Source organism: Spermophilus citellus (assembly GCF_964194105.1).
Source record: "Spermophilus citellus genome assembly, chromosome: 2".
Taxonomy (NCBI): Eukaryota; Metazoa; Chordata; class Mammalia; order Rodentia; family Sciuridae; genus Spermophilus; species Spermophilus citellus.
The window spans coordinates 158,535,840-158,552,795 of record NC_138183.1 but is presented as its reverse complement, the minus strand read 5'-3'; the positions used below and the strand labels follow the sequence as shown (position 1 = coordinate 158,552,795).

The 16,956-nt window shown below is 36.0% G+C and overlaps 2 protein-coding genes across 2 annotated transcripts in view; one reads left to right on the top strand and one right to left on the bottom strand.

The window, feature by feature from the left end:
• The window catches only part of DLAT (dihydrolipoamide S-acetyltransferase), a 37,939-nt gene extending 34,881 nt beyond the window's left edge, over positions 1 to 3,058 (top strand). Inside the window, exon 14 of the mRNA XM_081279644.1 lies at positions 471 to 3,058. Within this exon, the coding sequence (XP_081135770.1) occupies positions 471 to 600 (130 nt within the window). The 3' untranslated portion in view covers positions 601 to 3,058. The remainder of the gene's footprint in view (positions 1 to 470) is intronic.
• A 4,945-nt stretch (positions 3,059 to 8,003) lies between these two features.
• On the bottom strand, positions 8,004 to 16,914 carry PIH1D2 (PIH1 domain containing 2). Its single transcript, XM_081266113.1, has 6 exons — positions 16,777 to 16,914; positions 15,765 to 15,969; positions 15,035 to 15,158; positions 14,072 to 14,317; positions 13,393 to 13,658; positions 8,004 to 9,734 (listed from the first exon to the last, which is right to left on the bottom strand). Exons 2-6 carry the CDS (start codon positions 15,939 to 15,941, stop codon positions 9,600 to 9,602), a joined length of 948 nt encoding a protein of 315 aa, XP_081122239.1. The 5' UTR covers positions 15,942 to 15,969; positions 16,777 to 16,914; the 3' UTR covers positions 8,004 to 9,599.
• Between the last annotated feature and the right edge of the window lie 42 nt (positions 16,915 to 16,956).

The window sequence follows — 16,956 nt, the reverse complement described above, 5'->3', positions numbered from 1 at the left end:
TCTCTCTAAAACCAGGCAGAGGACAGGATAATGGCACATGTGGTATAATTTGCCAACCCATGTTCCCAGGTGTCTGTCTGGTCTTTTTCTTCAAGCTTTTAATTTGAACTAAAGATATAGAGAACATGACCTTTTGTGTTCTACGAATCAAAATGCATTCTACTGTCATGTATAAAAAATCAGAATAAATAAAAAATTTAAAAAAAAGATATAGAGGGGCTGGGACTGTGGTTCAGCAGTAGCACGTGTGAGGCACTAGGTTTGATTCTCAGAACCGCATATAAGTAAATAAAATAAAGGTCTATCAACAACTAAAAAAAATATTTAGATATACAGGACATGAAGAGTAGGTGGAAAATAATAATATTACTTGGGTTGGATTATAGGGTAGGAATCAGCATGTGGGTGATTGCTGGCTAAAATCTGTTTATTGCTTTCAGAGTAACTAATAATATTTTTACTCTTTCTAGATTTGATGTGGCTAGCATGATGTCTGTTACACTCAGTTGTGATCATCGAGTTGTGGATGGAGCAGTTGGAGCCCAGTGGCTTGCTGAGTTTAGAAAATACCTTGAGAAACCTATCACCATGTTATTATAATTAACCCAAGAATTTCTGTATTCTCCCTGGTCACATTGGTTCATTCTTATTGAGATATTTATGTTATTAAACAGGTGGATGTTTTAAAGTTAACCAGTTAATTTTTGAGTCTATCTAGATAAATTATTTGTAATGGGAATTACTGAAAATTTTTTTTAAATGCCAGTTATACCCAAATATTGTATGCAATTGGTAACTAAACACCAGATTTTAATCTGTGTACTTTTAGTCATGGGACATGTGGCCTAGCCTGAGGATAAGTATTTCCATAGGAGATATAGAATAGGCAGAAACCTAGTTCCCTAGAGACAAGTAACCTGGGTAAAACCTTACAGTTTTAAATTTGCCTAAAATTGCTTAGATGTGAGGGAAAGAGAAGTCAGGAAAATTACTTCTCAAGAGAAAGATCTGAACTGAATCAAGCTTTATTTTAGAATTTAACACTGGTTCAAAATTTTCTATTATATGAACTTGGTTTTGGTTTATCATTCATGGGAAGGGTATAGAATTTCAGGGAAAATAGCTGAAACTTTAAGAGTCCACATTTTTTTACACTTCTTCACTGGTTGGTCTTTATTTTTCTATGAATCTCTAAATGAAATGATTTTCCCCCTCTTATGATATAAATATAAACCATTTCTTGGTATAAATGAGAACTTATGTGGGTATTTATTTAAACAACTTAAATGTGTAATTCTTAAAGTAGAATTCTATAGTTACTTCCAAATAAAAGAACATGCTTATAAAATTTAATACAATTAAGAAGTTGTGGAGGGGCTGGGGATATAGCTCAGTTGGTAGAGTGCTTGCCTCTTATGCACAAAGCCATGGGTTCAATCCCCAACACCACCAAAAAAAAGAAAAAAAAAGAAGTTGTGGAGGTAGAATTTTCTAAGATTAACTGAGAGTTGATTACAAATGAACTTAGTTTATCAGGATTTATTTTTCAAACAACTGGAAAACTATGAAATAATTATGGAATATATGCGGGATAAGTGTACATATGTAAAATATGGTTACTAAAGTTGGATATGTGCCAAACTCCATTTATCAGCAAGTCCTGTCTGAAAAGAGAAGGGATACACTGGTGAATTGTTTAGAATGCTAAAAAAGGAAGCCCAAGCCAGGCACCGTTGCTACCCTTGTTGTCCCAGCTACTCAGGAGGCTAGAGGATCTTTTTTTTTTTTTTTTGAAGAGAGAGAGAATTTTTTTAATATGTATTTTTCAATCTTTATGTATGCCAGGCGATTGCGTTACTGCTTGAGCCACATCCCCAATCCTTGTACCAGTCTTTATGTATTTATTCACACATTTGATAAAAATGTCACAGTTAAGAGTGAAATCATTACAATGACATAAGTAAGTCTACAAAGTCAAACTGCTTTTTTAAGTCAGAATATGGGGCAACTACAGCTGCTTAGCACCTGTGCACACCCACGCAGGCATGCCCTCCCACACACACCCACTCAAACTGGCAGGCACTAAGTTCCGACGTTAATAACCCAGGGACTCTTCCCTGGCTCCGCTAGAGGATCTTTTGAGTTCAGTAGTTTGGGGCCAACCTGGACAATTTTTCAGTCCCTGTCTGAAAAAACAAATATAAATGATGTCCAAAACAAAATGGTAATTTGTTTGGATAAAGTGAAAATAGTTAATATAGGCATATGAGGTTTTTTCCTACCCTAGCATTGTCTCATGTAAAATAAGATAGCCCTGAAAATCCTATTTGAGAGAAAAAATTAATTATGGCTACCTTATCAGTCTAAATACTTTTTTCAACTTTATTATTTTGCCTTTCTCTTGGAGAGGAGGAGGACATGCTATCCAGGACAATAAAAATGAATTGGGAACTTTATCACAGTTCCAGATTTTCTATTGAATTGATACATTTTAATAAATGTTTGGAATTATTTATAATAACTACTTAAAATAAACCTGACCAGTGCTTCCTTGTATATGTAGTATGTGCAACTATCCCCTGAAATTTGCTTTAATGTCAGTGTTGAATCTGTTTCTGAATGTTCATTTATTATATGGTGCATAAGTGATACTCTATATATTCCTCAAACATTCACCTTGCTGTATTATTATGAAAATAATTCAACATATTATTCTGATTTTTCACAGTATTTAGTAATTTCAGGTTGAAGATTATGCAAAAAGAACAAGTTTATCACAAGGGACCAAATTAGTATGAGCCAAATTTGGTTCAAACAAGAAATTTCAAAGATAATTCTTTACTAATGCTTATGGCTCTGTTGTTCCCTTGAAAGAAAAATAAAAAGTTCCCATATAATAAAAAGTTGTTTTGAGTTAAAAATTAATCTCAGCTATAATCTAAATCTGGACTCAGTATATCTCTCTTACCAGAACTAAAAGAAGAAAGCTAGAAAAGAAAAAGTCATGGATTTTGGTTTAAATTAGATTGTTTTAAAATTAAACTTTGTTTTCAATGTGTGTGGTCTAATTTTTCATCTTTTGGGAATTTTTAAAAAATGATTTTAAGTTTCAGTGTCAGCTATATACTCATAAACTCTCAATACAGATAAATTGGTAAAGGTCTGACTTTAGGAGGATAGCCAAGTCTTTAAGCTTAAGAAGTTACTGAAGCAGCCTGTGTTCAGACATGGTACTTATTATCAAAATGGAAAGAAAGTGAGATCTGGCTCTGTTTGATAATTTAGTCTCAATTCTGAGGTTTGTAAGTTAAAGTTATGGTATCCTGAAGCATATTCTAAAAAAGGAGAAACTGTGTGAGAGATAATAGGAATATGTTGCAAAGGAAAGTCATTACCTATTAATGCATGAATTGGAATATATGGGGAGATCATAATCACTATTGATAAGGGACCTAAAACTAAATTTGTAGAAAAATTTACTCTTTAAATTTCAAATTTTGAGAAGAAATGGAAGAAATCTTTTTTTCTTTTTATTTGTTCCTTTTAGTTTTATGTGACAGTAGAATGTATTATGATATACATAACATGGAGTATGACTTCCCATTCTTGTAGTTGTATATGATATGGAATTATACTTGTTATGTATTCATTCATATACGAACATAGGAAAGTTATGTTGAATTCATTTTACTTTCTTTGCTATTCCCAACCTCCCTCCCTTCCCTTCATTTCCCTTTGTCTAATCCAGTGAACTTCTATTCTTCCCTTCCACCCCCTTATTGTGTGTTAGCATCTGTATATCAGAGATCATTTGGCCATTTTTTTGGGGGGGGGATTGGCTTAACATGGTAGACTCCTGTTCCATCCATTTACCAGCAAATGACATAATTTCATTCTATTTTTTTTTAACTTTTTTTTTTATTTTATTGTTGGTTGTTCAAAACATTACATAGTTCTTAATATACCATATTTCACGGATTGATTCGAGTGTGTTATGAACTCCCATTTTTACCCCGTATACAGATTGCTGTGTCACATCAGTTACATTTCCATTGATTTACAAATTGCCTTTCTAGTGACTGATGTATTCTGCTGTCTATCCCATTCTCCACTGTCCCCTCACCCCTCCTCTCCCCTCCCCTCCCCTTCTCTCTCTCCATCCCCTCTACTATAAATCGTTTCTTCCACTTCTATAATTTTCCTCCTACTCCTCCTTTCCTCTTATATGTAATTGTGTATAACCCTGAGGCTCACCTTCCAATTCCATGCAATTTCCCTTAACTCTCACTTTCCCTCCCGCCTATCATCCCTGTTTAATGTTATTCTTCTTCTCCAGCTCTTCGTCTCTACCCTGTCCTTGGTTACTCCCCTTATATCAAAGCAGACATTTGACATTTGTTTTTTAAGGATTGGCTAGCTTCACTTAGCATAATCTGCTCTAATGCCATCCATTTCCCTCCAAATTCTATGATTTTGTCATTTCTTATTGCAGAGTAATACTCCATTGTGTATAAATGCCACATTTTTTTAATCCATTCATCTATTGAAGGGCTTCTAGGTTGGTTCCACAATCTTGCTATCGTGAATTGTGCTGCTATGAACATCGATATAGCAGTGTCTCTGTAGCATGCTCTTGTTAGGTCTTTAGGAAATAGACCGAGTAGGGGAATAGCTGGGTCAAATGGTGGTTCCATTCCCAGCTTTCCAAGGAATCTCCATACTGCTTTCCAAATTGGCTGCACCATTTTGCAGTCCCACCAACAATGAACAAGTGTACCCATTTCCCCGCATCCTCGCCAGCACTTGTTGTTGTTGGACTTCTTAATGGCTGCCAATCTTACTGGAGTGAGATGGTATCTTAGGGTGGTTTTGATTTGCATTTCTCTGACTGCTAGCGATGTTGAGCATTTTTTCATGTACTTGTTGATTGATTGTATGTCCTCCTCTGAGAAGTGTCTGTTCAGGTCCTTGGCCCATTTGTTGATTGGGTTTTTTGTTATCTTATTATCTAATTTTTTGAGTTCTTTGTATACTCTGGATATTAGGGCTCTATCTGAAGTGTGTGGGGTAAAGATTTGTTCCCAGGATGTAGGCTCCCTGTTTATCTCTCTTATTGTTTCTTTTGTTGAGAGAAAACTTTTTAGTTTGAGTAAGTCCCATTTGTTGATTCTGGTTGTTAACTCTTGCGCTATGGGTGTCCTATTGAGGAATTTGGGGCCTGACCCCACAGTATGTAGATCATAGCCGACTTTTTCTTCTATCAGACGCCGTGTCTCTGATTTAATATCGAGCTCCTTGATCCATTTTGAGTTAACTTTTGTGCATGGCGAGAGAAAGGGATTCAGTTTCATTTTGATGCAAATGGATTTCCAGTTTTCCCAGCACCATTTGTTGAAGATGCTATCCTTCCTCCATTGCATGCTTTTAGCCCCTTTATCAAATATAAGATAGTTGTAGTTTTGCGGATTGGTTACTGTGTCTTCTATTCTGTACCATTGGTCCACTCGCCTGTTTTGGTACCAGTACCATGCTGTTTTTGTTACTATTGCTCTGTAGTATAGTTTGAAGTCTGGTATCGCTATACCGCCTGATTCACACTTCCTGCTTAGCATTGTTTTTGCTATTCTGGGTCTTTTATTATTCCATATGAATTTCCTGATTGTTTTATCTATTTCTACAAGAAATGCTGTTGGGATTTTGATTGGGATAGCATTGAACTTATAGAGAACTTTTGGTATTATCGCCATTTTGATGATGTTAGTTCTGCCTATCCATGGGCAGGGTATATTTTTCCATCTTCTGAGGTCTTCTTCTATGTCTCTTTTTAGGGTTCTGTAGTTTTCATTGTATAGGTCTTTCACCTCTTTTGTTAGGTTGATTCCCAGGTATTTTATTTTTTGGGGGGATATTGTGAATGGAGTAGTTGTCCTCATTTCCGTTTCAGAGGATTTGTCACTGATATACAGGAATGCATTTGATTTATGCGTGTTAATTTTATATCCCGCCACTTTGCTGAATTCATTTATTAACTCTAATAGTTTCTTTGTAGACCCTTTTGGGTCTGTTAGGTATAGAATCATATCGTCTGCAAATAGTGATAATTTAAGTTCTTCTTTTCCTATTTTTATGCCTTTAATTTCTTTCGTCTGTCTAATTGCTCTGGCCAGTGTTTCGAGGACTATGTTGAACAGAAGTGGTGAGAGAGGGCATCCCTGTCTTGTACCAGATCTTAGAGGGAATGCCTTCAATTTTTCTCCATTCAGAATGATGCTGGCTGTGGCTTATCATAGATTGCTTTAACAATGTTGAGGTATGATCCTGTTATCCCTAATTTTTCTAGAGTTTTGAACATAAAGGGATGCTGTACTTTGTCGAATGCCTTTTCTGCATCTATCGAGATGATCATATGGTTCTTATTTTTAAGTCTATTGATGTGGTGAATAACATTTATTGATTTCCGTATATTGAACCAGCCTTGCATCCCAGGGATGAATCCTACTTGATCATGGTGTATAATTTTTTTGATATGTTTTTGAATCCGATTCGCCAGAATTTTATTGAGGATTTTTGCATCTAGGTTCATTAGAGAAATTGGTCTGTAGTTTTCTTTCTTTGAAGTGTCTTTGTCTGGTTTAGGAATCAGGGTGATGTTGGCCTCGTAGAATGTATTTGGAAGTTCTCCCTCTTTTTCTATTTCCTGAAATAACTTGAAAAGTATTGGTGTTAGTTCCTCTTTAAAGGTTTTGTAAAATTCTGCTGTATACCCATCCGGTCCTGGGCTTTTCTTAGTTGGTAGTCTTTTGATGGTTTCTTCTATTTCCTCTATTGTTATTGGTCTGTTTAGGTTGTCTATATCTTCCTGACTCAATCTGGGTAGATCATATGACTTAAGAAATTTATCGATGCCTTCACTATCTTCTATTTTATTGGAGTATAAGGATTCAAAGTAATTTCTGATTATCTTCTGTATTTCTGAAGTGTCTGTTGTGATATTGCCTTTTTCATCCCGTATGCTAGTAATTTGGGTTCTCTCTCTTCTTCTCTTCGTTAGCATGGCTAAGGGTCTGTCAATTTTATTTATTTTTTCAAAGAACCAACTTTTGGTTTTGTCAATTTTTTCAATTGTTTCTTTTGTTTCAATTTCATTAATTTCAGCTCTGATTTTAATTATTTCTTGCCTTCTACTTCTTTTGCTGTTATTTTGCTCTTCTTTTTCTAGGATTTTGAGATGATATATGAGATCGTTTATTTGTTGGTTTTTTCTTTAAGGAATGCGCTCCAAGCAATGAATTTTCCTCTTAAAACTGCTTTCAATGTGTCCCATAGATTCCGATATGTTGTGTCAGTGTTTTCATTTATCTCTAAGAATTTTTTAATTTCCTCCTTGATGTCTTCTATGACCCATTGATCATTCAGTAACCTATTGTTCATTCTCCACGTGATGCATGATTTTTCCTTCCTTCTTTTATCGTTGATTTTCAGTTTCATTCCATTATGATCAGATAGGATGCATGGTATTATTTCTACTCCTTTATATTGTCTAAGAGTTGTCCTGTGACATAATATATGATCTATTTTTGTGAAGGATCCATGTGCTGCTGAGAAAAATGTGTAACTACTTGATGTTGGGTGGTATATTCTATATATGTCAATTAAGTCTAGGTTGTTAATTGTGTTGTTGAGTTCTATAGTTTCCTTATTTAACTTTTGTTTGGAAGATCTGTCCAGTGGTGAGAGAGGTGTGTTGAAGTCTCCCATGATTATTGTATGTTGGTCTATTAGACTCTTGTACTTGAGAAGAGTTTGCTTGATGAACGTAGCTGCACCATTGTTTGGGGCATATATATTTATGATTGTTATGTCTTGTTGGTGTATGGTTCCCTTGAGCAGTATGCAGTGTCCCTCTTTATCCTTTTTGATTAACTTTGGCTTGAAATCTATTTTGTTTGATATGAGTATGGACACTCCTGCTTGTTTCCGCAGTCCATATGAGTGGAAATTTCATTCTAAAAGAAGTCTCAATAAAGGGGTTGAGGTTGTGGCTCAGTGGTAGAGTGTGAGGTGCTGGGTTTGATCCTCAGCACCACCTAAAAACAAACAAATACAAGAAAGGTGTTATATCTTAATAAGATTCAAATTTAAGCCAGCACACATTTCATTATGAATGCCCTTTCTGGGAATATAGTGCTTTTTTGTAGGAAGGAGGAGGCAAAAGTGTTTTTCTTAAAATAAAATCCATTAAGATATGAGTGATATTTAAGAAACTATCAAGAATGTAAATTTAACATTGTATTATTAAATGTATTAGCTGTTGATATGCATTTTATTAATGAGTACACAGATATAGTGATGCAACAAGCATGTGTGTACTGAGTGCAAAAGGAGAGATTCAGTCAGTTCCTTGTGGTTAGGAGGATTTCCTAGAAAATACATTTTGACTGTTGTAGAAGAAAAGATATGGTGAAGGCATTCCAAATGTTTTGAGAAATAACAATTTAATAGGTTTGTTAATTTTAGGGCATGATATCACTGCTAAAATTTTTCAGAAGATAAATTTTTGTATTGCTAATAGAATTCAAATCCAGGCCAGGTTTAAGAAAATTATATTTGCTTAACATCACACAAATTATTTCTTTTATCTATACAACATTAGTTTCTAAAGTTAAAGGTTTTAAAATTTATAAAGACTTTGTAATAATTAAAGAAGCTGTTTTATCTAGAAAAGATGATTAAGGAATGTTCAGAATTTGATGTGCATATTGCTAAATCAGATTGTATCTGACACCTTAGATTAATGGAAGTTGAAAATATATTATTTCAGGGCTGGGGATGTAGCTCAGTTGATAGAGTGCTTGCCTTGTATGCACCAGGTCCTGGGTTCAATCCCCAGCATCACCACCACACACACACACAAATGTACATTACTTCATTTCTGTGGGAGAAAGGTACTTTTCCTAAAATCTACTTTTTCCCTCAAATTAGAGATGGATCTATTCTGCTTATGATGAGCAATAACATCATTACTGTTACTGCATCACTGTATCCATTAACAGACAAGTCCATACCTGATATTAAAAGGTCTGATTGGATGGCATGGACACCTGATAGGGCTGTTTAACTGAAGTACACAAGTTCATAGATGCATAGATTTGAGTATTATATTTGGCCCTGTATCTGGAGGAAACTTTAGTAAAGCCTATCCTGGTTTTAGAAAACTTTGCACAGTCTGGTAGTTTTTCCTAATGTAAAACTTTACTAGAAATTTTAAAAGAAATTTTTTCAAGCAGTAAGACAAGATTTTCTACATGCTATTTGGAAATAATGAAAAATTTTCCCCCAAATATTTAAGTTATTAAGGTCAACTCAATTATTTTTAAAATAAGTACCTCATGGATTCACTGTTTTTAATAGTTTGGGGTTGATGACAACTTTATTTGAGAAGAAAAAGTGAGTGAAAAATAGATACAACAGCTGAAGGCAAAATGTCAATACATCAAAGTGACCTCTTAGAAAATATGTAATTAATATTTAAACCACTACCTCTTTACCTATAATTTACATGACTTATAGCATTAAAAACCCCAAACAGTGCAGCTGTTTTATACCAGTGGCATCATGATCATTAATGTAGATTTCTCTTTGATAAATTTTGCAGTAGTCATTTCAATATTAACAGATTCTGGAAGATTCAGATGTAATCTGTACTTTTCAGAGACTTCGATCAGTAAATCATCCTAAGAATAATAAATTGAGAGATTATTAAAAGGTTAAAATAGAAATATTTTTGGTTAAAGTTTATGCTGTGGATTATTGCTCCCAGTTAGTCACTTCTATAAGAGGAGAATCACTTTATTGCCATGTGACTTATAATGAGCAATAAAATTTCTGGTGCAAATTCCTGACATTTTGAGATTTTTATTGCTGCTCAGTATGTCAGATGTTAACTGATAGAGTACTAGAAGTAGGATATTGCCATACTAAATTATGTGGTATTGTTTTAAGCGTCAACCAGAAAACAGCAAGGAAACTTACTTGGACTTGAAAGATGTTTCACAGTGATAAAGCTCTTAGTGAATCTATCATGATCATTTGGAAGACAAATAATATACCTAATGAATTGGTAGATTTAGATGAAATGGGAAGTAGAATGTTAGCATGTTAGGTTCCTTAAAATATTTCTTTATTCCTTAGCTCCCTAGTTCATTGTTTTTCATGATCTGTTGGGAGGTATTTTGCTACGCAGTATCCACCTTGGCTACGTCTTAAAAAGAATATTTTAAAATACGCCATTCTTTTTTGGGGGTCGGGAGCTACCCAGGATTTAACTCAGAGGCACTTGACCACTCAGCCACATCCCCAAATCTATTTTGTATTTTATTTAGAGTCAGGGTCTCATTGAGTTGCTTAGTGCCTCGCTTTTGCTGAGGCTGGCTTTGAATTTGCAATCCTCCTGCCTCAGCCTCCCAATCTCCTGGGATTACAGGCATGCACCACTGTGCCATGCTAGAATATGCCATTCTTATGCTCTGCATTTCACAAGATATTACAGGAAAAATTAGTGTAGAAAATAATTGTGCAGTGTTTTAGTCAGCTTTTTTGCTGCTGTGACTAAAGGATCTGACCAGAACAACTGTAAGGAGGAAAAGTTTATTTGAAGGCTCCCGGTTTCAGAGGTCTTAGTCCATAGAAGGCTGGCTCCATTCCTCAAGGCTTGAGGTGAGGCTGAACATCATGGCAGGAAGTGTGACAGAGGGAAGCAGCTCACATCAGGAAGGGGAGAGAGAGACTCCACTCTCCAGATACAAAAAAATATACCCAAAGCCACGCCCCTAATGCCCACCTCCTCCAGCCACACCCTATCAGCCTTCAGTTACCACTCAGTTAATCCTTATCAGCTGATTAATTCACTGATTGGGTTAAGACTCTCACAACCCAATCATTTCTCCTCTGAACTTGATTGCATTGTCTCACAAGTGAGCTTTGGGGGCATCCAAACCACAACACCCATGTTGCAAGTAGAACTGAAAGAGAATACATAGAATAGGAGCCCAAAATTTCTAATAATTGAAAACTGAAAAATTGAACAAATTTTTGTTTTCAGCCAATAAAGGACAAAAATTGAGAAATTTTTATTAACAAAGCCTGATTTTGACAGTTTAGAGATAAGATTAAATCACAGATCTTTATGCCTGCTGTTAAAACCTCTTGAGTGGATTAAGGTAGACTTCAGTAAATCCTTGCATTTGGCTAAAATGACAGCAATTAAGTCTCAAAAGAGATAGGTTTAGAAACATGGGCATGTCTAAAAAGGAATTGTGGGTGTGCACTGAATGTAAGCAAAACAAAAACAACTTGGACTAAAGGGAACTGACTTCAAAATTTTAAATATCTTTTGGGCCTCTGACACTTCATGAGCAGGTCAGGCTGAGAAAGCTGCTCAGCACACGAGAAAGGCATAGTCTATAATATTTAAGATACAGCCAAGGTGGATAATGGAGCAGGGAAAAAAAAAACTCCTGCATCTGGAGCTGAAGATCATGAAACTGGGGAGCTAAGAATATCCTTCACCTTCACATAAGGGGCCTTCACAGGGTTTGCCTACTAGTATTTCAGAATTGCTGTGCGCCAGGTAACATCAGTGAGTCTCATTTTTCCCATTTCTGAACTTAGATTGTAAATTATGGCTTTCCTCTCCCCATTCCACATTATACAGTGGATGAGGCTGGAGGAATAAATAACTTGTATGTCTTCAGGCTGTGATTCAGGAGCAACACAGATTACAATGGCAAAATCCTGTACTTTAGAGCCTGATACTGGGAATAGATGTGTTTTCCTTGAGCAAAGGAACAAATATCTGATCAGGGTAGAGTGACAGACTGTAGGAATGTTTCCAATTATCTGCCTTTTTTTTTTGTACCAGGGATTTAATCCAGCCTTTTAATTATTATTATTTTTTTTTAAATTTTGAGATAGGGTCTCCACAAAGTTTCTGCAGCTGGCTCTGAACTTGTGATCCTCTTGCCTTAGGCTCCTAAGCTATTGGGATTACAAGTATGTACCACTGCACCCAGCATAAGTTTATTCATACTTTTTTTTTGTGAGGTGCTGGGGGTTGAACTCAGGGCCTCATGCATGGTAAACTTTACCACTGAGCTATTTCCCCAGTCCTCAATTATCTGCTCTTTATAAGAGAATCATTCCTGCCAGGGACTTCTGTCTTTACCCAGTCTTTCTGATTGGAAGATTTGGCCTTGTACTTTGGCTAATGCAATGCAATCAGAAGTGATCCATACTGTCTGAATGGAAGTTTTAGCCCCATTGCATGGGTTACCATTTCTACTTTTCCTCTACCACGAGAATGGAATATCTCTGATGGTAATTACTCCATCTGGATCTCGGAATGAGACAGACTCATGGAGCAGAACAGGTATAGCTGATAAACCTGAGCAAATGGTAAGCTCCTGAAATTCTGAAGTTCATAACAGTGAATGCTGACCCTCTGAATCTAAAGGTTCTGCATCCATGGATTCAATTTTATCTTGGACTGGAAATGCAGAATGAACTGGAAATGATGACTGCATCTTTATTGAACATGTAATAGGCTTTTGTTCTTTTCATTATTTCTGAAACAAGATAGTTCAACTACTTGCTATAATTTGGATCTTTTTTTTTTTTTAGAATTTTAATATTTATTTATTTTTTTAGTTCTTGGCAGACACAACATCTTTGTTGGTATGTGGTGCTGAGGATCGAACCGGGGCCGCACGCATGCCAGGCGAGCGCGCTACCACTTGAACCACATCCCCAGCCCTATAATTTGGATCTTAAGTATCCCCCCAAGGTTCATGTGTAAAGGACTGCTCCCCAGGGAAGCAGCTAGTGGGAAGTAAGGTGGTGGAACCTTTAGAAGATAGGGCCTAGTGGCAGGTCTTTATGTCATTGGAGACATGCCCCTGAAGCAGACTGGACTTTGGGTACTTTCTCCCTATCACTATGAGTGGTTTTGCTCTGCTACATGCTCCTGCTATGATGTGCTGCCTTACCACAAGTCTAAAAATAGGATCAATTGATCATGGATGGGAACTTTTGAAACTGTGAATCATTTTTCTTTGAAAGTTGATTATTTCAGGAAATTGTTACAGTAACAAAGCTAATGCACAACTACTTACATAGGATTTCCATTGTATTAGGTTTATAAGTTATCTAGGGATGATTGAAAGTATATAGGAAGATGTGCATAGGGTACTCCCATAGGTTATATACAAATTTAATATAACTATATCATTTTCATATAAGGGACTTGAGCATCCTTGAATTTAGGTAACTGTAGGAGTTCATGAAAACAATCTCCCATGGATATCTAGGGACTACCATATTACCTTCTGAACTTACCTCAGAAACACTAAGGTCACAGAGAGACACTGAATTAATACCAGGTAATTCAACTTTTAATTCAATTTTCAGAGGTTTCTCATTCTGATCCTTCACAATTTTTAATTCATAGACTGGTATCTTCATCTCCACCTGTATTTCAGTACTAGAAATCTCTTCTATCAAACGTCCTGCTTTGCCTGAAACTTGGTCTTTGGGCAGTAACAGCTGAGGAAATTGATCTGGATTGCTCACAGTACTGCTTCTTATCTGTTCAAGACTATGTTCTTTATGGAAAAAAGGAGGAGAAATAAAAATTACAAAATGCTATCAGGTTTGAGCTGCAAGACATGTATTGTTAGCTGAGATGGAAGATAAAGCTGCAGTTAAATTAGTTTAGGAATATTAAGCCAAAAGAATCTGGGGATGTAGGTCAGTGATAGAAGCCTTGCCAAGTATGGGAGCTCCTATATCTGCTCCCTAGTGCATCCAAACCAAAAAAAAAAAAAAAAAAAAAAAAAAAAATCTGGTTGAACAATTTAGAAGTCTTCATGGATTCTTTAACATTTCTAATATCTAATTTTTATATTTTTCTTTTAAGTTTCTCATCACTGAAGACTTCTAGATTGCAAAACATACACAGGTTGCAAGAAAATTTTAAATCAAAAGTTTAGATTTTGATTTATATTTATCAACTTACCCTTTCTCATTTTCTCTTTTAAATCTGTGCATTCAGCCTGTATTCCCATTAGATTTTGTTTTGTTCTTTGAATGCTTCCTTTTATTCTGAATTTGGTAATATGGTAAGTGTGTGAGAGAGTGAATTGGAGTTGTTCTTCAATGCATTTCATAGTCATCTTTACTAACTGATCTTTTTTCACTTGGTCCTTTTCTGCTGTCTGGAGAATATCAGGATTGTAGGCAACATCGATGACTGTGTAAGTATCTGTGTAATTCAGAGGGTATAAAGTGAAGATAAATTCTTTCTCTCATGATAGTGTCAGGTTATATATTAAACTATATTCCCAATAAAGTCTGTATTTTTCAGATGCAATCACAATAGCATTATATACACAAAATTCCAATGAAGGCATTGCTTAGCATCTTCATATGGGTTAAAAGTGGCTCATATTATTAGGAAATTTGAACAGTGTTAAATTTGCATGATAATTCATTTGTCATTAATTATGTTATTTTTTTAATATTTACTTATTTTTTTTAGTTGTACACAACACCTTTATTTTGTTTATTTATTTACATGTGGTGCTGAGAATCGAACCTAGGGCCTTGCACATGTTAGACAAGGGCTCTACCGCTGAGCCACAACCCCAGCCCTGACATTAATTATGATCAAAAAATATTTTACTTGAGGGCTGGGGATGTGGCTCAAGCGGTAGCGCGCTCGCCTGGCATGCGTGCAACCCGGGTTCGATCCTTAGCACCACATACCAACAAAGATGTTGTGTCCGCCGAGAACTGAAAAATAAATATTAAAAATTCTCTCTCTCTCTCTCCTCTCTCACTCTCTCTTTAAAAAAAAAAGAAAAGGAATAATTTAAAAAAATATATTTTACTTGAAATGCCTTTACCAAGTAAACTCTGATCCATGCTAATTCCCAGTAAAATTTTAAAAATGTGTTTTCTCTCCTTTAACCCATTGTACCTGATGTCTCAGAGATATCTTCTGGTCTGCCAACAATTAGAGGTACTGGATGAGTGAGTGATTTGGGAGCAGGGATCCTTTTCCACTGACAAAGGTTGATAAAAAGCATTTTTTCTTTTGGTTTCTGGAAAGCAAATAATTTTGATGTCTCAAAACCTTAAAAATTTAATTTTCTTAACTTAGGTTTTGATAATATCCTCAAAGCAACTCATCATAAAGCTGGAAGAGGGGGAATTTTAGGCACTAAGTCATTCCATGTATTAAAACCATATTTGATAAATTATACTTGATTTTCCCAAAGCTCTTGACTTTTTCAGCATGAATCTAGCTGCTGTTCCCTCCCAAAAAACACTTGACAGCAGAAGGGAGAATTTATCTAGGTGCATTTGACCCCGTTTCACCACTTTATATCTTAAATAAGTTCTTTATTTGAAAAAGATTCAACTTTACAATTCTCTATTAAATCACTACATCACCTTTTCCTTCTAGCAGAAAAAGTGACTAATTTTGAGGTTTCCAAAACTTATCAAGTATGAATTTCCCATTCTTACTCCTTCAACACAATCTTCCACACTATGTTCCATTTTCTATTTAAAAAAGGCAGATTTCATCAAGTTTTCTTGTATGAAAATAACAATTGCTAAGGGTAAGGTATTCATTCTTTGGTTATTCCAGGATCATTCATTCATTCAAGACCTCCCCATCCCTAGCACTAACTCTACATACATACCAGGATCCTGGTCTGTACACAGAACTGTGGTTCTGGGCCAGCATATAGCTGTTTTCCCTCCTTCAGCTCTTGTTCAATAAAGTTTTTATAGCCCTCAGGGTCATTTTCAGCCAGATCATCTAGAAGGTTCCAGAACTGAGTAAGCTGGGTGAGTAGACCTTTTGAGGATGTCTTCATGATTGATAGTAAAATAGGCCTCTAAAGCCTGTGGAAAGATATAACTTAAAGAAAAAACTGTCTGTGTAACTATTGACATTTATTTTTATTAGGGGAGGGGGAACTCATCAGGAATTTTTTTTGGTGAAGTTAAGGTAAGCTAACCTTAACACCTGTGTCTAAAAGATTGTGGCCCAGCACGACTTTATCATTTCCTTATTCTACATCCCTTCCTCAATTCTTAAGTTGACCTCTCAGATAAGGCCTTACCTCTACCTAGACCTTCACAAACCCTAAGTGAGCATAGCAGTCATCTTCTGTCTGGGATTTCTGGTGATCTAGGTGATTCCAATACCTGAATATTGGTTGACTGGAGCCTCCCCAGTACTGAAATAGACAAGTTTGTGTGTGGGGTAAGGTCCACATGAGATCTTCTTAATCCTCAGTGTAGTTTAGTAGTTAAGATCAAGGACTCTGAGCCAGTATGCATAGATTCTAATCTTAATTCTATCTCCTGCTAGCTATGTGACCTTGAATAAGAAATGTAAATATGTCTCTGTTCTACTCAAAATGAAGATAACTCCTATCTCTGACAATTAATGTCAGGATTAAATAATTAGCTCCTTAAAATACAGAAGTTGGAACACTTGGTAAACATTACAGAAGAGTAATAATATTTCTATCTCTTGAGATAACCCTCCTGGTCCCCCTACCCTCTTCCTACTGGAGAGGTGTCTCATAGCGTCCACAGAATGAGGAAAAAAGGAGGCTTAGAGTCTTTGAATACTACTTTAGGGTTAGATTAAATAGACAACCAAACCCAACGAACAATCATTCCAAAAGCTTGGGAACCCACCTCTTCCCTCGGTTCCTAGACTAACCGCGACGCCTGTTACCAGGGTAACCAGACGGTACAACTTGTAATTAAGCCCGGGAAGCTCCAGCCAGAGAAGGTCTCTTAACACGCAGTTCCGGAATGTCCCCCTTGTGGTGCCGGGCTTGCACTTCAGCTGGACCCGACCGGTGTTCTCTTCCA

Excerpts from the sequence above, each read along its gene's own strand:
- PIH1D2 (XM_081266113.1), bottom strand. The coding sequence starts at position 15,941 with ATGAAGACATCCTCAAAAGGTCTACTCACCCAGCTTACTCAGTTCTGG. Across the intron at positions 15,159-15,764 it reads GTGTACAGACCAGGATCCTG|AAACCAAAAGAAAAAATGCT; the intron begins GTATGTATGTAG and ends TTTGCTTTCCAG. Across the intron at positions 14,318-15,034 it reads AGATATCTCTGAGACATCAG|ATACTTACACAGTCATCGAT; the intron begins GTACAATGGGTT and ends TGAATTACACAG.